This window comes from Mesoplodon densirostris, chromosome 4 (genome assembly GCF_025265405.1).
Source record: "Mesoplodon densirostris isolate mMesDen1 chromosome 4, mMesDen1 primary haplotype, whole genome shotgun sequence".
Taxonomy (NCBI): Eukaryota; Metazoa; Chordata; class Mammalia; order Artiodactyla; family Ziphiidae; genus Mesoplodon; species Mesoplodon densirostris.
In genome coordinates, this window is record NC_082664.1 from 56,387,194 (window position 1) to 56,412,792 (window position 25,599).

At 36.5% G+C, this 25,599-nt stretch overlaps 2 protein-coding genes and 1 non-coding gene across 7 annotated transcripts in view; 1 reads left to right on the plus strand and 2 right to left on the minus strand.

Moving 5' to 3' along the window:
• Nucleotides 1–229: 229 nt before the first annotated feature.
• Nucleotides 230–14,449, plus strand: FKBP3 (FKBP prolyl isomerase 3). The gene is made up of 7 exons (XM_060096281.1): nt 230–380; nt 2,800–2,901; nt 3,476–3,583; nt 10,221–10,356; nt 10,848–10,915; nt 12,491–12,588; nt 14,110–14,449. The coding sequence occupies exons 1-7, from the start codon at nt 273–275 to the stop codon at nt 14,162–14,164; spliced, it is 675 nt and encodes a 224-aa protein (XP_059952264.1). The 5' UTR covers nt 230–272; the 3' UTR covers nt 14,165–14,449.
• A 316-nt stretch (nt 14,450–14,765) lies between these two features.
• PRPF39 (pre-mRNA processing factor 39) overlaps nt 14,766–25,599 on the minus strand; it is a 38,843-nt gene continuing 28,009 nt past the window's right edge. For all 5 annotated transcript variants that reach the window (XM_060096276.1, XM_060096278.1, XM_060096277.1 and 2 more), the window contains 9 exons: nt 23,685–23,850; nt 23,127–23,234; nt 21,575–21,739; nt 21,134–21,260; nt 20,499–20,767; nt 19,454–19,638; nt 16,127–16,201; nt 15,768–15,888; nt 14,766–15,501 (listed from right to left, as the gene is read on the minus strand). In XM_060096276.1, coding sequence (XP_059952259.1) covers nt 15,445–15,501; nt 15,768–15,888; nt 16,127–16,201; nt 19,454–19,638; nt 20,499–20,767; nt 21,134–21,260; nt 21,575–21,739; nt 23,127–23,234; nt 23,685–23,850 — 1,273 coding nt within the window. In that variant the 3' untranslated portion in view covers nt 14,766–15,444. The remainder of the gene's footprint in view (nt 15,502–15,767; nt 15,889–16,126; nt 16,202–19,453; nt 19,639–20,498; nt 20,768–21,133; nt 21,261–21,574; nt 21,740–23,126; nt 23,235–23,684; nt 23,851–25,599) is intronic.
• LOC132489695 (small nucleolar RNA SNORD127) lies at nt 20,345–20,430 on the minus strand. The gene has a single exon (XR_009532083.1). It is a non-coding gene; the product is annotated as a small nucleolar RNA SNORD127 (small nucleolar RNA).

Here is a 25,599-nt window from a genome sequence, read left to right on the forward strand (position 1 = left end):
CCTCACAAGGGTTCCAATTAAGAGCAGCTGACAGCTTGCAGCTTTCTGCGTAGTCAGCTGCCGGGGCCACATCGGCCGGTTTTACCCCGAACTCAACAAAGAGGCCCGCGGAGCACAGCCTTGACGTCACTCAAACACTGGCCCCAATCCTGCCGGGTAGCGCCGTGACCCCGCCCCCTCGAGCTCCGAGCAGGGTCCGCGCCACGCCTCTGGGGCGGGGCGATGCCGAACCCAGGCGGGCTGGCTCAGTAAAGCGGAGGCAGCGGGGGAAGATGGCGGCGGCCGTTCCACAGCGGGCCTGGACCGTGGAGCAGCTGCGCAGCGAGCAGCTCCCTAAGAAGGACATTATCAAGTTTCTGCAGGATCACGGTTCAGATTCGGTACCGGAGGCGGCGGGGCGGCCGGGCTGGTGCGGCTGAGGGACACTTCACCCCCCCGTAGATGCCCATACATTCCGTATTCCTCGGTGCCCCCGCCCTCGCTCTCCAGCGGCCCGTGGCCTGGAGGGCTGGAGAGGTCCCGCGTGCGCTCCCGAGCCACGCTCCCGCCCCTCGGGCCGGCCCTACTTGGGCGGGTGGAGCAACTTTACCTCTTGGGGCACGCAGCAGTAGCAGATTTAGAACCTCATTGAGATGCTTGAGTGAGGTGGAGGCTGTGAAAAAAAGGAACCCAGTAGATTTTGGGGGTTGAGGCGGGGGCCCGAGGACTGGAGGCTTGCGTGAGATAGATCCCTGGCGGGGAGTGTGGGCTGTTAGGGAAATGAGAAGGCATGTGAAGATTTCGGTGGGAACGATGGTGCGATTTGCTTTTCTCATCAATTACCAAACACTGAACACTAATTGTGATTTTTTTACTGTCTCGCTATTTAACTTTTAAAATATCGACGCTTTAAATGACCTTTTCACCTGTATATTTAGGGGAGTTACATGAGTATTTCGGGTACAGTGGTCTCCCATTGTTATAAACAAACTAAGAAATCTATTTGGCATTCTTCCTACTTTTACGCCCTGCATTTTTCAGCACAGTCTCCATCTTAACCACCCTCTGTAGTCACAAGTTATTTTTGTCAGACGGCTTTTTTTCCTTCGGAAATTAATATAATTCATATCTCCTTAAATTGCTGAACGACTGTACAGTTTGTGTGCCCGCAGCATCTCCCACTTATCAGAAATAGCAGTGGTCTAAATGTGGTTTATCTACGATTTTTAACTTAATTTCCAATAATCTCCCTACTGAATAATAATTCTGACATCAGCAAATACTTATACAACATCTACAGCAAGAACCGTACTCAGTGTTTGGGGATACAAGGGTGAAAATGAAAGACCATGCCTCAGAGACACCATTTTATACCATTTTACTATTTTAGTGGAATTATTTTCTCTTAAGCCAATCCACATTTCACTGAAACAATAGAGTAGATATATCATTTATTAACGTGTAATGCCTCAAAACTGTACTATATTCATCAAATTCTTATAAAACAAATCATCCCAAGGTGGAATCTAATGTAAAACTGGCCCACGTTGGACAATTTCAAGAGACTTGGCTTGTCAAAATACTAATATACTAATACTGATATACTAATCTTTTACATGCATATTCTCCAGTGTTCATTCACATATGTAAACCTATATTTGACAATCACTATATTATTGATCATAAGATATCATGGAGATGTTTATATTTTGGATATCTTTCTGAAAACTTGCTAAAGAAATCACAACAGTGTTAAAGTAACTGATTGCTTCTATTTAATCAAAATAGCCTTTCCCATGAGCCTTTATCGTTTAGAACATTTCTCTCTAAGAGTGAGAGAGAAAAATGCAATAGTGATAGTTTCAGAAAAACTGCTTTATTGTAAGATTAGAAGGTTAGAAAGGTTAAAAGATGCCAGAGGACAACTTTGGGAAAGTAACAAAATGAGGAATCAAGCAAGGACCACAAGGTAGAAAAGGAAGAAGAATAAGGAAAACATGTACATGATTTTGAGATGAAGGTACATGATTTTGATGATTTGATATTTCAGTAGTAGTATTTCGGTATTCATCTGACAGTTTAGTCTTATATTTGAGAGAAATGGAATTCTACTGTTAGAGTTATTAAATACATTATTTTATTAATCAAATAGGTAATATGTATTGAGTTCTTACTGTGTGACTGGAAATGGTTTATTACATTTACCCTTATAAGAAGCCTCTGACATAAGATGCTGTTATTAATCTTTCACCGTGATGCAGAAACTGAGTCTTTAGGAAAGCTTAGTCCCTTGTCTAAAATCAGACAGCTAGGATTTTAACCCAGATGGTCTGACACCACAGCCTATACATTTGAACACTATATATCCAGCATTGTGTAACAGTGTTTTGGGTGTGCCAAGAATGGGTTACAGATATGTCAAGATAGAAATACCCAACATGGCTGGAGGCTCCCAGGGCACAGGCCAGGTAACATCCTGCCAGGAGCAGCTTTGCCCAGTTACCAAAATGTGTTTGCTGTGTAAGTGTGCTCTTCCGTGAGTTCCATGTTGGGAAAAGGGTTAGTACACACCAGTGTAACCACTATGCAATATTACAGTTCTAATCTTTGAGTATTTCTTATAATTACCCAATATGTTTTTTTTAATATTCCTTAAATCTTATTTTTGTTATGAAGTAGAGTATAAAATGTAATGTCTCATTTCTTTTATCAATAGTATGATTGAAAACATAAGTTCTAACTCAAAAGTTCTTTTTCTAATTTTAGACCCTTTCTTACATGAGGGAAATTATTTTGACTAACAAGCTTTTTTCTTTATAGTTTCTTGCAGAACATAAGTTATTAGGAAACATTAAAAATGTGGCCAAGACAGCTAACAAGGACCATTTGGTTACAGCCTATAACCATCTTTTTGAAAGTAAGGTGAGTATTGTTACATTTTATTACCAGAATATCATTTTAGATATTTTATTCCCAAAAAGAAGCTTTAAATGCATTTATTTGCAGAATATGTTGACATTTTTCCACCTGTACTTTTTCTTAACTGTAATCATAAATGGACTGTCAAATTTAGCATGGCTAATCTGTAATATGGCAGGATGTTTTGATATTTTGAAAGGGAACAGATTTTTAAGGACACTGAAAAGTTATAAATCTAAAGTAAGTTGCATTTCATTAATGAATTTAAAGTCTTGGTTAGACCTAGGCTGAGCCTTTAGAAAAGCAAATTTTAAGAAATTCTCCAATATATGTTAACTATGAAATGACCACCTTCCACAAAAAAAAAAAGATAATCTTTATTAAGGAATTGATTGAATACTCTTCATATCTGTGGGTCTGAATTGGTCTTTCTAAAGGTTACGGGTCTCATTACAGAATTTATTTTGTGAGATAGTTTGAGATTCATAATTTGTTGATTAAAATGCTTAATATAAGATTCTTCGTTTGTTCTTAGCCAGACATGAATATGATAAACATTAGACCATTTTCCTTACAGCGTTTCAAGGGTACTGAAAGTATAAGCAAAGTGTCTGAGCAGGTGAAAAATGTGAAGCTTAATGAAGATAAACCCAAAGAAACCAAGTCTGAAGAGACTCTGGATGAGGTTTGTATAGAATGTATTCTTACTTGATTTCACATGTGAATTTGAGAAAAAGTATTTGCTTTACAGCACTGACTTTTCATAATAAGGGGTGGCCACTTTCAGTGAGCCAAACACTAATATGGAGTGGGTTATCTCCCTTGGGTGTACTCAATAAGGAAAAAAAACCCTAAGAACCAGTGCTTTACAGTTGGTAAGACTTTCCTGTGAAATACCTCTAGTTTTGTATTTTTTTTTTAAAACATGTTCTCACTCATAGGGCCAAATCAGTACATTTTTTTGTTTGTTTGTTTGTTTGTTTTAATTAATCAATTTATTTATTTTTGGCTGCGTTGGTTCTTCGTTGCTGCGTGTGGGCTTTCTCTAGTTGCGGTGAGTGGGGGCTACTCTTCCTTGCGGTGCGCGGGCTTCTCATTGAGGTGGCTTCTCTTATCACGGAGCACGGGCTCTCGGCACGTGGGCTCAGTAGTTGTGGCTTGTGGGCTCTGGAGCGCAGGCTCAGTAGTTGTGGTGTACGGGCTTAGTTGCTCCACGGGATGCGGGATCTTCCCAGACCAGGGCTCGAACCCGTGTCCCCTGCCTTGGCAGGTGGATTCTTAACCACTGTGCCACCAGGGAAGCCCTAGCTTTGTATTTTATATTGCCTCTATGTCTGGCCAGAACTTCTGAGCTTTCAAAGCTATTTTAAGGGCCTCTTCTTTAGCAAGTTGGAATGAGTGAAAGAAACTTCCCTTTTGATTATTTTTAGCTTTTTCTGATGTACATGGTATCCTAGGCAATATAAATAGTTAATTCGGGCCTGGCTGCAGGGTGTGGGTTCATCTGTCTCATCTTTCCCCACCCAGGTTTTATATTTTGGTACCAAGGTTTAAAGAGCCAGATAAAACTATTTCTGAAATTGGGAGATTGGGATTGACATACATACACTAATATGTATAAAATGGATAACTAATAAGAACCTGCTGTATAAAAAAATAAATGAAATAAAATTCAAAAAATAAAACATTTTTCCATCAGTGTCTCCATTAAAAAAAAAAAAAAAACTATTTCTGTAAATGGACAGCCCTAGTAGAGCTAAAGACAGCTCTTTGAAAAGCCTCAGTAGAGCTAAATTGATTATTATCTTGCCACTTTTGATAATATCTTGCTAACAACTAAGCTTACTCATTCCTAGCAGTGTTAGTATCAGTGACAATAATAATAATAATTTGATAAATGTTTTATATACTGGGCAAATATTGAGCAGCTACTAAGGTAAATAGAGGTATAATAATTATTAGAAGGGTTACAAAAGCAGTTGGCATCATAGTTTATCTTCCAGAAAGAGTATTCCAGAAAATTAGAGTAAGGGACGTATGAGGTAGCAGATAATATATCAAGAGATTAAGAAAAAGAGCATTACAAATAAAAGTAAAAGCTGTAAGGGCTGGAGGCAGTTTAGAGAGATTTCGTGAGAGTCCTAAACTATATCCTTTTCTTTAAGACCTCTTTTCATTTCACTTAACTGGTCAGTGTGAGCCCTCTTTTTTATGTACTCATTGTCTTCCTGCCTAGATTCCGTAACTTCTTGACCAGTACTTTGCTGTCTGCTTTCTCTGTTCATGCTTCAGGACTGCAGAGCAAGTATTGTGAAAAAAAATAATCATCAAACTTTTTACTGGGCTTTGTATAAATTAATGCTTAATATCAGACAAGCATGGTTTCTAGTTTCACTGCTACTCAGCAGCTTTCATACTATCCCTCACTCAATTCCCCATCCACATAAACTACTTGACATTTTTCCAGAAGTTCTCAACCTTCTCTTATTCCTTTCTCATTATATACTCTTGTGTTCTATTTTACCAAAATATTAACATACATAGTTGTAACCATTCTCTTCTTCCCAGTTTATAAGTTCTCTGATCTTTGGTTTTCTTTTTCCTTTTCATGTATCCCTCAGATCTAAGGCTCTCAAACATCTTCTTTTTCACATCTTCATCCATTCCTTTTTGATTCTCAAGCATTCCAAGGCTTCAGACCTGGAGTGTGGGAAAAGTCACTAATCTGCCTTCATTCTCTTTCATCATCATTCAGCCCCAAAATGGCTGTTCTAGTAAGTTTTCTAAAATATTTTGCAAACCACACCCTACTGAAAAATCTTCAGTAACTCTATACTGTCTAGAGCTGCACTGTCCAATACAGTAGTCACTAGCCATACGTGGCTGCTGAGCACTTTGTGGCCACTCCGAATTAAAATGTGCCTTAAGTATAAAATAAGCAGTTTCAAAGTTTTAATATGATTTTTTAAAATGTAAAATATCTCAACATTTTTATATTGATTACATGTTGAAATGATATCAATGCAGCAATTAGACAACTTAAAATTACATTTGTGACTCATTGTTTTTCTATTGGATTGCATTTTTGGCATTCAAAACCTTCCAATATCTGGCCCCTGCCCAGCTCCATATTTACTACTTCTATAGAAATAGTCTTCTTCGGTCACAAATGTCTGCCCATTGTCTACTAAACTGTCCATACTTTTATTTCTTGCTTAGTGTGTCTCTGCTCTCAACTTCCCTATTTGTCAGTTCTGTGTGCCCTTCAAGACCCAGGTCATGGGCTCATTGCTTCCTCTGAAATTTTTACCATCCCAGACTTTACATAACTGCCAAAAATTTCTGTAGCACATGGTTATCTATATTATTTACCTCTACCTTATTCATCTTAATGCAGAGAACCTTGTCTAATAGCTCTTACTGGACTTTAAATAAATCAGTCATAGTCAATATATTTATTACCTATTATGTATTAAATAGTGTTGAGGAAAGTTTTCAAGTATGAATGAATATTGGACAGGAGAGAAAGTATAAGTTAAGTCAGGAACTCACACTCAGACGTCAGAAATGACTGTAAAAGTACTCAAGCCAAAAACTTGAGATTCATCCTCATAACTTCTTTACATATAATCATCACCAAAGTCTGTTGATTTTGCATAAATGTATCACAAAACTGCTCATCTTTTGTCATCCTCAATGTTGGCACCCCAGCATAGACCTGGACTACTATACTAACCTCTTCCTATCAAGTCTCCCCACTTCTACTTTGGATTCCCTATCCATTCCTCAACTAGATCAAACTGATCTGTTTAGAACACAAATCTGATTTTGTAACTTCTTCATTTAAAACTGGTAATTGGCTGCTCAGTGACCTAAAGATAAAAACCCAGACTCTTAACATGTGTTATATGTCTTTCCAGCCTCGTCTCATACCATTCTCTTTTCTTTCTTACCTTGCAGACTGTACTATTTTCATGCTCTTCCCTGCTATGAAAATGCTATTCTCTGTTGTAAACCTTCCCCTACCACCTGAGTGACCTTCTTTTGTCCTTCAAGATACAGTGTAAACATTACTTCAGAGAGCCCTCTCCCAGCCTATAGCCTATGCTGGAGTACGTCACTGTGTCCTTCTCATGTTGGCACCCTGTGCTTCCTCTTTAGGTCTCCTCACACACACCTATATTCTCTGTTAGAGGGAGGGCCAGAACCATGTCTGCCAGCTCAGCTGTGTATCTCTAGTTCCTGACATATAGAACATGCTCAAATATTTCTTGAATTAAGAATAATTGTGTAATATACAGTTGACCGTTGAAAAACATGGGTTTGAACTGCATGGGTCCTTTATAATATGCAGATTTTTTCCAGTAGTAAATACTGCAGTACTCCATGACCCTCAATCCTTAGTTGGTTGCATCAGCGGGCGCAGAACCACGGATACAGAGGAATCATGTAAAGGGAGGGCCAACTATAAGTTATACATGGATTTTGGACTGCAGGAAGGGTTGGCACCCCTAACACCCAAAGTGTACAAGGGTCAGCTGTACTCTCATTTTTAGAGGCAATGCCGTGATCTAGTTAATTGCAGCTATGATGATTACTCTCAAAAGTTCCTTTATCTCTGTGTCTAGAAGTTTCTAGCTCAGACTCAGTCTCAAGAATGTAGTTCTTTTCCTCACTCTGGACTAAGAAATTGCTGCAAAGACAGGAAATTACCTAAAAGCCAGGTCCATTCAAGCACATTAACTCCAGGATAGCTTGGGACTGATCTGACCTCCCACCATGAAGCAATCAGGTTCTTGAAATGAAACCCAAAATGAGATCCACCATTTTACAAAGTGTGTTTTATAGGTCCCAGAAGTTCCAGGTTGTTTTCATGTGTCATCAAAAGCTGTACCTTGTGTCTCCTACTTGAAGATTCACAGTGTATATTAGCTAATGCATAATTAGCTTTGAGAAGTTATGCAAAGGAGGCATATTTAACTTGAATGCAGTATTTCCCAAACTTAATTATATTAGGCCCTTTTCTTCTAACAATGCCAAGGAATGGGTGATCCATAAAAGACACTTTGTGAAACACTGAAATTGAGGCCCCAAGTAGGCAGATTGTGCCTTCACTGTTAAGACTGATGAGATTAGCCACCAATTTATTGTTTGCATTATACTAGGACCTCTAATGTAGGTAACACATGCCCAAGCAACGTGGTACAACAAATGGGAAAATAATGGAATGACATTGTTTTTGTTTTTTAATTATTTATTTTTGGCTGTGTTGGGTCTTCGTTTCTGTGCAAGGGCTTTCTCTAGTTGCAGCGAGCAGGGGCCACTCTTCATCACGGTGCGCGGGCCTCTCACTGTCGCGGCCTTCTCGTTGCGGAGCACAGGCTCCAGACGCGCAGGCTCAGTAGCTGTGGCGCACGGGCTTAGTTGCTCCGCGGCATGTGGGACCTTCACAGACCAGGGCTCGAACCCGTGTCCCCTGCATTGGCAGGAAGATTCTCAACCACTGCGCCACCAGGGAAGCCCGACATTAAGTTTTAAAATGTGGCTATTATTTGCTAATCGTACCTTATCCACTCAGTAGTTACCTGTAATTTCTTTAATAAAGTCTTGATATTCTGATATTCTCACATAATATACGTATATTGTCATCCTCATTTTGTGGCTTTTAAATGTTTTAAAATTATTTTCAAATTTGGGATATATGTTAACAGTTTTTGTCAAGTCAACTATATTCCTTAAAAATCATTTGTTTTTCTGATATCACAGAAAAGGATAGAGAAAACATAATTCCAACACCTAGAAATGAATGTTTAACATTTCAGAATATTTTTGAATATTTTCTGTGTATATTTATTGAAATAGTTGAGATTTTACTGTAGAACTTTCTACTGATTTTTCTTGTAATCTTATAAGAATTTTTCCACGTTACTCAAAACTATTATATTATCATAAGTGTGTGGTTTTATTTTGCCATTATGTATAATAGTATATGGAATAACTGCATAAAGATTTTTTCCTAAGTTTCAAATTACTTCTTGAGTATATATTTGTATAAAGAGAATTATCATACTTTTAACATTTTAAAATCGCATTCCAAAGAGATGGCACCAGTTTACACTGCTAGCAGTAGACTCCTAAAGTAACGTCTCACTAAAACAAGCTTGGAATGGGTCAGGAAGAAAGTTAATGCTTACTTTTGTAATACACTTTGTATTCAAGCTATAGATGTGACTTTCTTTTGACTTAGGGAGGCAGCCTAGCTTTAGCTGAAAGTTCTAATCCTTAAGACTCTGAATTGGATAGGGCTTCATACACTATCCAGGCCTCACTTTCTCTATAAAAGATGGGGAAAGAACTGCCAGGTTGCTGTATGGTTAAATGAATGGACATAACAAAATGACTAGTATTAATACCTGACATTCCATATGTGCTTGAGAGGTAGTAAAGTGGTTAAGAGCTTGCGCTTTATAACCAGGCTGCCTGGTTTCCAATCCTACACAGCCACTTTGGAGCTCTAGGACCTTAAGCAAGTTACTTATCCACCCTATCCTTTTGTTTCCTTATCTGTAAAACAGGGATAATAATAGTACCTACCTCATAAGGGAGTTAGTTTCTGTAAAACATTTGGAATATTCTGTAGTATAAAATTCTATATATTCTTAAGTTTGCCTAAGAAATTGCTTTCCTCTCATAGATTCCTCACTAATGATTAGATTAACCCTTAGCTTTAAAAAAAAAAAAAAGACCCTGATAATCCTTTGTTCTAGGAAATATGCCACTTACGGTAATTTCTATAGATAATTCCATTCACTGTGTGAACTTATTTTCAATTCAAGTCCAGGAACAGATGCAATATTACTTGTATTTATTCTAATTGGATATAATTCAAATATTTAGTAATACCAATTATTGGTGCTAACACAACTCAAATCTTTGAAAAGACGTCACAATGATTTAGTGCCTTATAATTTTATAGGAATTAAAATGTAATGATATTTCTAACCTTGGAAAATAACTGGATTCATTTTATGGTTTGATGAATAATTAATCTTGTCAAAAGAACATTGGTTTCCAAAGAAGCTGGAAGTTATTTGAAATTATAGGTGTGCTAGTTACTAATATTCTCATCACAGACTTGAAATGAGATAGTGAGTTTTTTAACTCAGTGGTGAACCAGAGGCAAAATAGTTTGTTACCAAATCTGTGAAATTCTTGTGACTGGACTTAGGTCACAGTTGGCTGTATTAAGTATTCTCTTTGTCATCCTTCTAAAAAAAGGACATGAATTAACAACTCTATGTGTGTGTTGTTTTTGTTTCTAGGGTCCACCAAAATACACAAAATCTGTTCTTAAAAAAGGAGATAAAACCAACTTTCCCAAAAAGGGAGATATTGTTCACTGCTGGTATACAGGAACACTACAGGATGGGACTGTTTTTGATACTAATATTCAAACGAGTAAGTCTAAATGTAATCTTATCTCTTTGGCTTTAGGGCATGCCAAATATTTGTGTTGGCAGTACCTTTTTCTTGGCTGTCATTTTTTTTCCAGAAGTCTTTTATACCTGTGATTTACTTGTAAAAGGTTTTCAGTTCACTACTTGGCTGGGTGTAAATGAAGACCTTTTGGTCACTGAAAAGCAAAAAATAAAGCAGCTTAGTCTAAACTTTGTTAATGCCCCAAATTCAGGCTTCTGTATTTTAATATAAAAGGCAGAATAGTGTTACTTTAATGGTGTAAATATAGGTCCTTTCCGTCTCCCTCCTTTAGACCATAATTATTTTTACATCCAAAATTTTCTTGATGAATTACTTGGCTTTCTGAATTTTTATTTCTTTTCAGATGCATAGCATGGTAAGTTCTGAAATCAATTTAAAGACTTAAATCACTGTGTTTTTCAATTGGAACTTAACTTCATTATTAATTATAAAGAAAATCTGTTTTACAGGTTCGAAGAAGAAGAAAAATGCCAAGCCTTTAAGTTTTAAGGTTGGGATAGGCAAAGTTATCAGAGGAGTAAGTAAAAACTGGCCAAGAACCAGTAGATATTCTGGCACACGCTACTTGTGGTATGGTAACATAAAGAATTAGGTTTGAGAATAAGATGAAAACATTCTTTCAAGTCTCACAAATCAAGTGCTGTCATTGCTAACTGATCTGGCACAAATTACATTCTCTGGGTCTCAGACAGTACAGCCTATCTCAAGGTTGCTAAAAGATTAAGTGGGGGGCTTCCCTGGTGGCACAATGGTTAAGAACCCGCCTGCCAATGCAGGGGACAAGGGTTTGAGCCCTGGTCCGGGAAGATCCCACGTGCCGTGGAGCAACTAAGCCCATGCGCCACAACTACTGAGCCCGTGTGCCACAACTACTGAAGGCCGCGTGCCTAGAGCCCGTGCTGCATAACGAGAAGCCTCCGCAATGAAAAGCCCCCACACCGCAACAACGAGTAGCCCCTGCTCGCCACAACTAGAGAGAATGCCCGCGCACAGCAACAAAGACCCAATGCAACCAAAAATAAATTAAAAAAAAAAAAAGATTAAATAGGTATAACTTAAAGCACATAATAGAGACTCAAATATTATTTCCTTCCATGCCTGCCCCTTTTATTATTTTTTCTTTGTAATTGCCAGAATGTTTGGCTTTCTAAATTTGATTCTTATGTTAGATAGCTGTTGTACCACTTATACATGATTCAGAAAGGTAAAATATCTGTTCCACTGAAGTACTGATAGAAACTTCTAGGAGTCTTTCCTGTGGCCCTCTCACCTCACAATTTGGCTCAAACACCAAAAATATCTTTCAAATTTAAGTATGCCTTTACTCACCCTTACATGTGAGAGATAACAGAAGGAAACTCTGAAAAAAGGGGAAGTTAGGCTTGAGCTGCACTGACCATTGCAGTGTACAGTACAAAAAGAGATGAAAGAGCAGGACGTCAAATATTAATAACCAAAATGCCTATTTAAATGCAGTTATGAGAACCCTAAATGTGTTATTCTTTGTACTGTGGTAAGACCTAAAATATTGTTGAATCATATCCAGAGCCCAAAGTAGAATATAAAACATCTTGAAGCTAAAGGTTTAGTTGAAAATTACTTTTAACTACTATCTGATTATACCAAGTTGATTTATCAGGTTGAGCTATTTTTGTTTCTTTAACTAAAATGTTTACTGGTAAATTTGTTCTAGTCAACCATACTCTTAATTTCCAGTATGTGACAGATCTATCTCTATCATTTGACCTTTATGTAATTGTTACATTTCAACAGAGTATATGATACTAGTAATATATTCTGTATCCTTGCATCATATTGTTTTTGGTAATTTGGCTTTAAGATCCAAATTTGTACAAAATGACATTATATCATTTTGAAAAGTTCAAGTACTTACACTAGAAAATTGTTTAATGTGTCCTTAACTTTTTTCATTGAGGAAATAAAGGACAGATTTAGAGACTCTCACCCAAGGACATTACCTTAGGACATGAAATCCTGTAACAGAATGCTTTGTATGTAATCTTGCCTTTCTTCTGGCTTTGCATGCTTTTGTAAAGTATCATTAGTTTTGATTTTATGTTTTTGCCTTTAGTGGGATGAAGCACTCTTGACTATGAGTAAAGGAGAAAAGGCTCGACTGGAAATTGAACCAGAATGGGCTTACGGAAAGAAAGGACAGCCTGATGCCAAGTATCCTTTTTTCCTTTGTAATTAAAAGAAAATCACTAAGAAAGATCACTTGAAGGTACGTAAATGCTGTCTAGGTTAACCTGTAGATCAGAGATCCTGTCCAGACCAGTCTTCCTGATACATAGATGCTTTTGTGTCAACACCTCCAATATACACAATATTTTCTGTTACAGAGTATTCTAACTTGAGCTGGAGTCTTTTCTTCTTCCTATTTAATCTCTTAATTTTCAAGACCTAAACTGAGGTTTAAGTTTCCATCTTTGAAAAGCTACTATTAATGTTTGAAGGGTTTATTTAAAGGAGTTAATATGCTCAATACGAACAACTGTAGCAAATTGTAGGATTCAAATATGGCTCATGGTAATTTTATGCTTCCATATGATATCAGGCAATTAATTGGGTACTCAAAGCTTAGAAATGGAACACGCTGGGGATCACAAGTTGTGAAATGAAGGAGACCGCAGGTCCAACATCATAGTGTATGCATTTGTGATTACAACTAGTGACAGTACTTTTCTGATAGGCCTAATTTGTGAACGTTAAAAAAAAAGAGCCATGACTCCAGTCTGTTACAACCAGAACAGTCTAATAGCTAAGTAGGAAGGTAGTTTAGTTGTTGGTTCCATTCCCAGTGGACTAGTTGGACCAGTTAGAGTAAGTTCGGGGATAAAAAAATTGGAAGTCCTTTGTAGTCTTATCAATTACAGTTACTTGGGAATATAATAGCCTTCTTCACAGCCTATCAAAATCCTGTGGCCAACTGCAGCTCCCTCTCGTGAAGTACCTCAAGACCAGTCAGATAAAAATCACTGTTCTCTGAATTCAACATCTGAAAATTCACAGCAAATACCAGGTACTACCTCAAATGAACTTTGATTTAATGTAACTTATACAATCAGCTAGATTGAAATCACTTGGGGCAGGGGTGGGGCGTACTGAGCAGCAGTCTTCATCAAGTAGTGGCCAACTTGGCAGTACTAGAGAGGCATCCAGGTAAGGAAGATCCTAGTTCAAGCTGAATTTATCTAGTCAGCCTTTACTGACAGGTTATGACCTCCATTCACAAAAATACTTTTAGGAACCTCTAGGTTCCTATGTACTAGCCCCTGAGTCAACTATAAAGCCCTCCCTTTGGAGTTAATTACTAGTATCCAATATACATAATTCTATTTATTTTTATCAATTTATTTTTGGCTGCGTTGGGTCTTTGTTGCTGTGCGTGGGCTTTCTCAAGTTGCGGCAAGCAGGGGCTACTGTTCGTTGTGGTGGGCTCTAGGGCATGGGCTCAGCATTTGTGGCTCGCTGGCTCTAGAGCACAGGCTCAGTAGTTGTGGTGCACAGGCGTAGTTGCTCCACAGCATGTGGGATCTTCCCAGACCAGGGCTCCAACCCGTATCCCCTGCATTGGCAGGCGGATTCTTAAGCACTGCGCCACCAGAGAAGTCCCATAATTCTAATTTACACTAAGGGGAATGAGGGGAGAGGCAAGTTTTATCAAATTTACCTTGACTTCTTCAACAGAATTCCACCAAATGCAAAACTTATTTTTGAAGTGGAATTAGTGGATATTGACTGAAATAGTAAAGACATCAGCAACAATAAAACACGGCCTTGAAGAAACTTAGGTGTCTAATTAGAACTGGTTACTACTTTAAGGGAAGAGTCAACTGGAAAATTCAAGAAGTTAAGTTAGAACTTGTTTACTTGACCCCAACTTCTAAGAAATGTAATCCATTATAAATCCTTGAAGTTTAAAATATTTTACTACAGCTGTGTAGAATATCACTTAAAAAGAACTGACTTGCCTTTTACCTCATGTTGTAAACTAAAAGGCTCAATAAAAATTTATCCTATGTCTTGATTTGTGTTGTGTAAATATATTCATGTTCTGATTAGGTTAACCAGTACTAAGACTTCATCAAACCTGGGAGTAACAGTAAAATTGTCTGGACAGCTTTGCCAGAGACAATCATCTTAAAATCTTTAAACATTTGTGTATAAGGAAGGCAAAAGCACAGAGATTGAGAGGAAGCAAAAGGCTAAAAAGTCTAAGAAATTGTCAACAATAGATGAATTCAAGAAAAGTATACTTCAAAACCAATAAACCACTAATACTGGTTAATATAAAGTTAATATTATTAGGTGATTCCCCCCCAATAAATTCATAACAATCATTGGATGAGTCTTCAGTTTTATTACAAAAATGAAGATGATCAGTTTGATCAAAATGAAAGCTTGCTCACAAGTTTTAACATGAATATTCCAAATACAAAGTCTCCTGAAACAACAGTTTTGATATGATTTTCATTTTTTAAAGGGATGCAAACATTCCATTTCCTCATTTATAATCTCTATTCCAAGACAATATTTTAATAGGTATCTTCTGCTGTTCGATCCAAATTCACAAGGATAATTGAACCACACAGACAATATCTTGTCAGCAAAGGTTAAAAAGCCATTTTTTTTTTTAAGGAGGAGGTAAATCCTTAATAACCAGCCCTTATGTATTTTCAGAATCTTGTACTATACTGACATGATTTGCAGTCAGTTTTTTTTCCCTACCCTTAAGGCTACAAAACTCTGTTGCAAATGCATTGCAAAAGAATTCTAGACCACTTAATGCAAAAATCAAAAAAATAGTTCTCCAATAAAAAGTAAATTTTATAAATGGTAGGAAATAGTATCTGTGGTAAGCTACTAAGTGACATTTTCCCCTATTACTGAACAAATCATGTTACACAGAAACAGGGAAGACAAGTTATCAAATACAACAAGCTTATGCTATGTTTACATCCCTCATTAAAAAAAAATAATTTCAAACTTTTCACACACTCCATCTGATATTTAATTTTCCCATCAGGTTGGAGGGGGAGGATAATACTGTCCATAATTCCAAGGATTCTGATAATTGTACTGAAAGGAAAAAGCAAACATGTTAGCATACAAGAACTATGGCTGAGTTTATATAAAAATGTAATTAAAGCAGGTATATTTAAGAAAACAAGCATGTGTTCACTGCTGAAATTCCAAGTCTTAACCAGAAGACTATGTATTATACAATCTGCAACCGAAGCAAAGAGTTGTTTTTTCTAAAGGGAAAAAAAAAGAAGACTATCCTCATTTATGCATTTCTAATAACATCTATTAACAAAAATTCAATTATAATTATGTAAACTCACTTGATACCAGGCACTATAATTATATGCAGCTTGATTTGCCTGTAAATCACCATCAATCATCTGTGTAGATGATGAAGTTGTATCTTCTGTGTGTGCTTTCTTTTCCTCTGGTTCTTCTGATCTAAATCAAAGGTCAAAATGGAAACTTTCAGAATTCCCACAGATAAGTACTTTTAACAAATGGATGAATGTCACCTGTGTACATTCATCTGAAGTTCTTGACCACTCTGTTTTATATGATTTCAAATCATGAAAATAAATTACCACAACATAAAGGTAATAATTATCTTTAAAGGGATTTCCACAATGAAATGTCTTCTTTTAAGCATCCCTTCTTGATTCAGCAGGAAGTTACATACCCATTTTCTGCTTTCCTTTTTAAAGAATCCTGTTCTTTTAGGAGTGTTTGATGTTCATCATAAGCATTCAGAAGCCTGAGAGGGAAGGAAAAACAATCCTTTGGAATAGACAAAAGCCAAACTTAAATTTTTAAAGTTTTTAAGTTATTTCCACTTAGGGAAACAAAAGCATGTTGCAATGAACATCCTTTTGGAAAAAGAAATGATCCAGCAGGCAAAACTGCCCCCAGCTACCTTTTCTATGTTATTTGCTTTGGCAAACCGCTGCCTTACACTTTCCTTCTCAGTCCATGTGGTTCATTTATGAGGCTTCAGAGATACAGGCCTAGCCAATTACCTTACTACATATCTCTGACCAATGAGTGGTTTAGAGGTGATCATGTGACTCAAACCAGGATGTCAGTAAGTCCCAGGATTTTTGACTGAGCTACTGAAAAAGTGCCTGTTCTCTGTACTACAGTGGGCTAAAGCTGATGGGATACTGGCCAAGAGCTACCTGTTTTTATTATTTGTAACACATGGGGAGAGCCCAACTAAGGAGCTATCACACAACAAAGACAGTGACCTTGACAATATGTTTTCGTCCAATGCAACCAGGAGTCCTGACAGTTACATAATTTGTATACTTTTGAGATCTAACTTAACAATGCTTATTAAAGACACCTGCCACCAGTTAGGATAAAGTGTAAACTTTGGCCATGTGATAAATTTAATTAGAACTAAAATAAAACTACAGTATAATTATTTATCATTGATTAAAAAGATAATTTTTAATAAATAAAAAAATTAATGTGATATGTATTATAGGTCTCACCTGGAACTTAGAACTTCAAAAACAATGTCAATTGAAGCCAAACTGACTTTAAAATCATAATGATTTTGTTTTCCTTTTTACCACTTTCTTTTTTTTTTGAGCGTGGAGCCCTAACCACTGGACCACCAAGAAATGCCCTCCTTTTACCACTTTCTTAAATATTTTTTAGAAAGACAAAGATGGCCTTATTTTTTAAGGTAATCAGAAACCTGAACACAGATAATTAACATTTCTGTGGAAATGACCTTGATGTTTACATGCATGTTCAACTTCCCTGGACAGCCTGCATATGTATACATTTAATAACAATTAACAGTAACACTGGTCCCACAATATTCCTGGGGCAAAAACTGTCAATACCAGTAATTTCTGGTTCAGTGTTTACTCAACATAAAGGACTTTAAATGGACTAATTTCCTTAAGACCTTTAACAACTCATGGGTTGGCAACAAGAGACTCAATATTCATATGAGAAAATCTGAAAACAGGAATACAAAATATTAAGTGAGAGCTAGGATTTAATCCTATATTTGATTGAACATTAATTCTTACCAATTCATTACACTGCTACCTAAATTTCTTTTTTTTTTTTTTTTTTTTTTGCAGTACGCGGGCCTCTCACTGTTGTGGCCTCTCCCATTGCGGAGCACAGGCTCCGGACGCTCAGGCTCAGCAGCCAAGGCTCACGGGCCTAGCCGCTCTGCGGCATGTGGGATCTTCCCAGACCGGGGCACGAACCCGTGTCCCCTGCATCGGCAGGCGAACTCTCAACCACTGTGCCACCAGGGAAGCCCCTTGCTACCTAAATTTCTAAGCGACTCATTTATTTTCCATATCACTCCCTTTTTAAATTTCAAATACAACAATCTTAGACCCGATACTCAGACCCTCCATAACTATATTTGCAAGGGCCTAACTGGCATCCTTGTGTGGAACCTCAGATTTGTCTGTATATTACTGCCAAATTTAAATATGTTATTTAATCTAATTCAAAACTCTAATAGCTTCCTACTGTCAACCGTGTACATGTGCTCAGAACTCAGTCTAGCTTTTAAAATACAGCACATTTAGCATCAAGCTTTTACCGCTTCATAAAACCCTCCAATCAAGCAAATATTCTTTTTACATGAACTTTAATTTGCTTCCACCATTTTATCCTCTCCTTAGCTTATCAGAATCCAGTAATAACTAAATGAAGCCCCACCTCCTCTATGAAAGATGCCAAATACATTCTGTTCCAGAGACATCACAGCCTTCTTAACAGTTATATGCTACCTCACATACTTATGTACAGCCTCTCTAGTCACCATACCATCCAACTAGACTAAAAGCTAGAATTACGTATGCCATTTCTTTTGTATACTTTCTTCAGTACAAAACAAAAAGAAAACACATACAGCACATGAGGTGGTTAAGAACACAGGCTCCACAGTAGGTTCTAATTCCAGCTGCACAATGTAATAGCTAAGTGACCTTGGAAAAACTGCCTAATCTCTCTTTAAGCCTCTCTTTGTCTATTAAAAGACCAGCACCTCCTCCCCTCGTTAGACTGTTAATGTACTTCACATTAGGTAATTATAAAACTTTTAATGTGCCAAGCACATATATACAGTTGTATTAAAATGTAACTCATATTAAATGCTTTTCAGTTTAATTAAAATCTTACTTAGCCATCAAAAATGTATACAAACTTGCCTAACAGGAATTGGGGTATTTCCTTACCAGAACCAGTTAAGAAAGGAACGGCAGCAATGCTCTAATCAATATTTCTACTCTTCTACTTTGCAGATTTAAATTTTAAACTTGTCCTTTTTCCCACCCTCATCTCTTAGCCTTTTATAATGAATGAAGATGAGGTCATTAAGGCATGATCTGTAAAACCACACCCATCCTCTTCTCTAATCTGAGATGGCATTCCTATTCCAGAAAACCCCATCTACCTTTGGTGGTCTATATATATATTTTGTGTGTGTGTGCTGTGTGTGTTTGTGTGTGGTACGCGGGCCTCTCACTGTTGTGGCCTCTCCCGCTGCGGAGCACAGGCTCCAGACGCACAGGCCCAGCCGCTCCGCGGCATGTGGGATCTTCCCGGACCAGGGCACGAACCCGTGTCCCCTGCATCGGCAGGCGGACTCTCAACCACTGCGCCACCAGGGAAGCCCTGGTGGTCTATATATTAAATGTTTCTGTGTTTCAGGGTTCAATCCTTCACCCATTTCCTTTTTCATAGAATTCCTGCCTCCTGCCTTCTCTCATCTACTCATTGTTTAAATTACCATGCTAAAATTCTGAAAATAATTTTGAAGGAAAGACAAACCATATGTCCTTCTCATTAAGCACATAGACATTTGCAAAACTGAATTTACCCCCACATATACCCGAGGAAAAAGAAACCTAGGAAACATTTTAAATTTAACAATATATTATTTTGTACTCATCATCAAATTCCCATCCAAAATTATCAGTGCTCTATTACCATTCAGATAGATAATAATATATAATTAAGATCTTACTTATTAACATCTGAACCAAAATCTTCAAGAAATTCCACTTTTCTCTGAGAAAATGTAATTCTCATTTTCATAGGTAATGAACCATGTATAGCTCTGTCAAAACAATTTAGGATATTTTCTTCATTTTGTTTGAGGTCACCACTATATTCCATTTCAAGTAAATTGAGGTATAACTTTGTGTTCTCCTGTGTAAAAAGCAGTACCAATTAATCATATTTCTAAGATATTTTGATTAGACCACAGATATTTTAAATGCCTTAATTTTTATGTCTCAACTTGAAAAATTCAATATTGAAAATTGTATTAAAATGTAATTCATGGTAAATTTTTTCAGCATGCATCTAATAAACAAGTAAAAAACTAATAAGCACATTGGTAGGTAGAGACATCATCCTAGCATCTCCTAAACTATGCAAATTGTTCAATGCCAATAAATTAAAACCCTATATCCTATCTTGGGTTTAATGTAGCTTGACCTACCATAACAAATATGAAGTAAAACATAAAAAAATGATCTCTACAGTTCCCAGTAATCTAAATCTTCACAACCATAGATAATCTTCCTCACTGCAGCTGGAAGCAAACCTCTTATAAACCTGCATCTTAAACAGACCTGTCATTAGCCGAAAATCTAAAAAATGAGAAATTTCCTAGACACTGTCTTTTGACATCAGTTGGTATAAAAAAGAAAATACTTTAGAAAAGGAGAATAATCTCACTGTTACATTTGTTACAATGTAGGCAACTGCCATACTTTTGTTTATAAAGTGTTCTCAGGCCCTCTACTTAATAATCAATAAAATTGCCATAAAATTTCTAAATGTGGAGAAAATAGAAAATCCAATGTTAATTTTCTCAACCTTTTAATGATAATTTGAAATTTTTTTAAAATGGCAACATCAGTTTAGAGGGACTGCTGTCTTCATTTAGTAATAAAATATATTACATACAGACCAAACCTTTCATCATAGTTGCCAAAATGAAAAACAGCAACAAAGACTACTTTTTTTTAATGGAAGATATTCTAAAAAACACAAATACATACTTTGTCTCTTTCAATAGCTTCCATAAGCACCTTTCTTGATTTTGGAAGGTTTTTTTGTATTTTGAAAAGATGTCGGGCTAGTTTGATAGCATAAAATGATGATTCATTATTTGATTTGGCATTTTTAATGGCTTCCTGAAGCAAACGTTCAGCTTCTTCCATATTTCCAAGCCGTCGTTCTAAACTTACTCTTCTCAAACGAACCATTGCCAATCCTAGAACACATTCTTCAAATGTTCTCAAGATATTCCTGGCTTCATTAATATTACCTAGAAATAGTAATTAAATGTTTATGCTTTTGTTTAAACGTATGAAATATCCTTTATGCCAGGTATTGGCAAATAACAGCCCACAGGCTAAATCCAGCCCTCTGGCTATTTTTTTTTTTTTTGAAATGGAAAACAGCCATGTTCATTTTTTTATGTTATTGCCTATGGCTATTTTGGAGCTACAATGCAGAGTTGTTAGGAAAGAGACCATATGGCCTGCAAAGCCTAAAATATTTACTATCTGGCCCTTTATAGAAAAAGTTTACCTGACCTCTGCTTTACACCATCTCTCAAGACTCAATTCCTATAACTTTATCCTAAAGTAACTTAAATCCCAAAATACCAACTGAATTTCCTCATTCTTACCCTGCTGTTCCTCAAAAGCTGCCCAAAGCATATGCACCATGGGTTTCTTTGGGAGATGAATTGTGCAAGCTCTGCTGAAGACATGCCTCACTCCTTCAATGCTATGATTTTCCATATACTTGGCATACTACATACAGAAACAGAGGAAATACTGAATAATTTACAGTTGAACAAGCCATTAAATATGTGACAGAACGATAAAATTCTATTTTTAAACCCATTCAGCACCTTTATTGAACCACTAGACTAGTTTCTGTAAGGAAGGACGAAGAGAGGCAACGAGGTTGGCATATGCAGCAGTCAAATCTGGTTGCAAGCAGACCATCTCCTAATGCAACAGATATAGTTATATGAACAACATTCAACAGAAGTACAAAAAAGGTTAGTCACTAGATCAATGTTTATAATATATTCAAGTTTCAGAGCATATAATTTTCTTACCTTAATCCAAAACTCCTCATAAAGGGCACATGATATGACACATCTTTCAAAGAGAACCACAACTCGTTCATGAGTCCCATTTTCAATTTCAAATTCTAAGTATTCTTTCCAGTTTTTCAGTTGTGCCTTTTCCAATGGTTTCACATGAAAATAAGGTCTTTTAATCTGTAATAAAAGCATGACACGACAATGAAAGTAAACCAGTACCAACACCAAAATATGAATGACTACAGTAATACAAATTATTTAAATTATAAATATAATAATGAACCAAAAAATTTTAATCACCATATCTCATGAGTAAAAAAACTTCTAAAATTAAAATCCCTTTAATTACTTAGGCTGTATAAATTGAAGAAACAGAATGTATTTTCCACTTACCCAGTCATTTTAACAGAACTATACAATTTTATGTTCAGAAAACTGTATTCTTTGCTGAGTATTTTAGAATTGAACAATTACACAACAGTAACAGAAAGCAGATCAGTGTCCATCCAAAGATGAATGGATAAAGATGATGTGGTAAATATACACCAATGAAATACTACTCAGCCATAAAAAAGAATGAAATAATGCAATTTGCAGCAACATAGATGCAACTAGAGATTACCATACTAAGTGAAGTTGGTCAGGAGAAAGACAAATACCATTTGATATCACTTATATGTGGAATCTAAAAAATAAAACAAACTAGTGAATGTAACAAAAAAAAAAAAGGAAAGTAGATCAGTGGTTGCCTGGGGTAGGAGTGCAGTGTAGGTTACTGACTGAGGGGTTCTGAGGTGACAAGAGTAGTTCTATATCCTGATTGTTGTGGTGATCACAACGCATATACATTTGTCAAAACTCATTTTACGAGCCAGTCACAAAAAACCACAAACTACATGATTCCATTCACGTGAAAAGCCAGAACAGGGAAACCTATAGGAACAGAAAGTAGATTAACGGTACCTTAGGGCTGGGAGTTGGGGGCAGTAAGCAGATGAGGGAGTAGAGGGGTGAAAGCTGAAGAGTAAGGGATTTCTTTTTGGGATGATGAAAATGTCCTAAAATTAACATTAATTAAATGTTCTAAAATTAACTGTATGTACCTATCTGTGAATATACTAAGAAATACTGAACTGTACACTTTAAATGGGTGAACTATATATGGCATGTGAATTACATCTCAATAAAGATGTTTAAAAAAACAGAAATAAAGAATTAGAATTCTGAAAAAAAAAACCTCATTTTACCTAAATGTACCTAAAATAGGTATTTTGTTGTACATAAAACTCAATGAAATCGATTTTTAAAATTGAACTGTAATAAAATAGTTCAGATTAAAGATAATTTGCAATTCACGTTAAGTCTGAATTCAATGTTTCTAAAATTGATAATGGAAGATGATAAAATAATGGAAAATTGATAATGGAAGCCATAACAAATATCTCATTACTTAAATAAGCAAAACTAAAAGGCAGAGACATCACTCAAAACTAAAAGAAAAATACATTATTCCTATTTGTATTTTGAAGCATATAATGACAATAACAAAAAAGCAAGCACTTACCCCTTCTTCAAATGTCCACCTTTTACTAACTTCATGCTCATTATAATTAAACATTTCTTGATGAATTTCAATGATTCTATGTCTCATGTTTTCTATTTCAGTAATTAGCTAGGGAAGAAAAAAAATTTTAATCACACAAGTTATATACTAAAATTTTAAATATCACTGCTTACATTTAAGTATTATCCACCCATACTATAGTCTTAGAATAGTGAGGTTTTTAACCATTATCAATTATGTGCAAAGTACAATTAACAACACTGAAATCTGTAAAAGTATTTCCTAATAAACTACTTTCTCATATGCCTTTTTAAAAACAAAAAACAGGGCTAGTACATCACAACATAGGCCAAATAATCCTTCTAAGCTAACGCAGCTTTTCAGGTGTCTCATAGTAAAATACGTTATCTACTCTAAATCAAACTAGCTAAAGAATTCCCACCTGCCTTAATCAGAAATTGATTTTATATGAGCTACAAGTCATACCACACATGCAGTCAAGGGACATAAAGTTTAATTTCTCATGCACTGAAAGTTTTTTTTAATAAGTCTGGCTACCTTTGCTGGATCAGTTATGTCTTCAATTCCTGATGGTAGATCATCACCAGGAGGACCATCATCACCACTATGCCCATTTACAGAAGCTAATTCCCTTCGCAGCTGAATAAACTGTTCACCAGTTAGAAGATCTCTAGGTAAGTTATTCTGTATATGTTCTTTAAATCTAAAGGAAAACAATAAAAATACAAGCTGTATATATGAAGTATAATTTTTAGATCCCATGTTACATTTCTACTACACATTACTCTTTCAAAGGAACTCTGATTTAAAGACGCCAAAACACCACACCCTTTCTCCTTTTCTACAGTAACAACCTACCACTTGATAAAACAGTCTACAGACATCTTCATTTCCTTCCTGCCTTTGCAATGGAATGAAGAAGGCGTGGACAAGTCATACATTGAAATCCTACTTCTGTCCATTACTAATTATTTGACTTATAGGAAGTTTTTTTCCCTTCTCTAAATCTTGGTTTTCTCATCTGTCAAGTGACTGTAAAATTAAATACAGCAATCCATGTTTAAATTATAAATGATTACTTATAAATGATCAACAAATTTTGCAGTTCCTTCCTCACCTCCCAGTTACTCCTGAATTCACATGTCTGTGCCAAACACTCCAATGAAATTGCCCTAATTAAAGTCACCAAGTACCTCTTACATGCAAAATTAAATGGATACTTGTTTTATAGTACAGCCTCTATCCTAATAATGTCCTCAGTACTAGCCTCTATCCTAATAATGTCCTCAGTACTTAAGGCTGTTAACTAACCTTCCTTTTAGAATCTTCTTCACCCTGGGCTCCGAGTTACCACTTTCTTGGTTTTCCTCCAAGCCTCTGACTGCTCCTTGATTCCAGCCTGCCCCCAGATGCTAGTATGCCCAATGATTCCACTCTGCATTTTGTTCTCATCTATTTTTATATACTTTCTGTCCAATCTTATTAATACAGCTTGAAATAATAAGAATACTATGACTTTAAAACTCTAACTTAAACCCAAACCTTTTCCCTAAATTTCAGGTTAGTATATACAACTGCCAACACTCTGCATAAAGAAATACAGATTTTAAGCAGAGTGTTTTGAAAAACATGTCATTTATCTACATACACTAGTTTTAATATATATATATACACACACACACACACACAAATTTTAATCAAAAACACCAAGTTGAGGAGCTAAAATATCTACACTATCTCAATTTGGAACCTTATATACAACATGTCTGTAAGTGTGTAACTTTCATCCACAAATCAACACCCTCAGCATTTCTATCTTTTTATTATTATTATTTATTTAGACTGCACAGTGTCTTAGTTGCAGCATGCGGGATCTTCGTTGCGGCATGTGGGAACTTCAGTGCGGCATGTCAACTTCTTAGTTGCAGTGTGTGGGATCTTTAGTTGCAGCATGCAGCCTTCATAGTTGCAGCATGCAGACTTCTTAGTTGTGGCATGTGGACTCTTGGTTGCAGCATGTGAACTCTTAGTTGCGGCACGTGTGTGGGATCTAGTTCCCAGACCACGGATTGAACCCAGGCCCCCTGCATCAGGAGCATGGAGTCTTACCTGCTGGACCACCAGGAAAGTCCCAACATTTCTAATCTTGATAGTCAACCACTAAGTTGCCAAATCTCTTCCACCTACCTTATCTCTTACATTCCACTGGATACTAGGTCCAATTTAGTCTACCTTCTAAATATGACTTCATGCCCTCCTCACTACTTAGCTAGATAAACATAAACCGGTCTTTCCAGCCTCTAGTCTCACAGCTTCTAACCCCACCTCAATACTGCTATCAAAAGTGTTATTAAAAAGTAAACATGAAAAATAAAATAGTAAACAGGATCATATCCCACCCTCATGCCAAAATCCCTTCAATGTTTACCCTGCATTCAGGTTAAAATCCAAT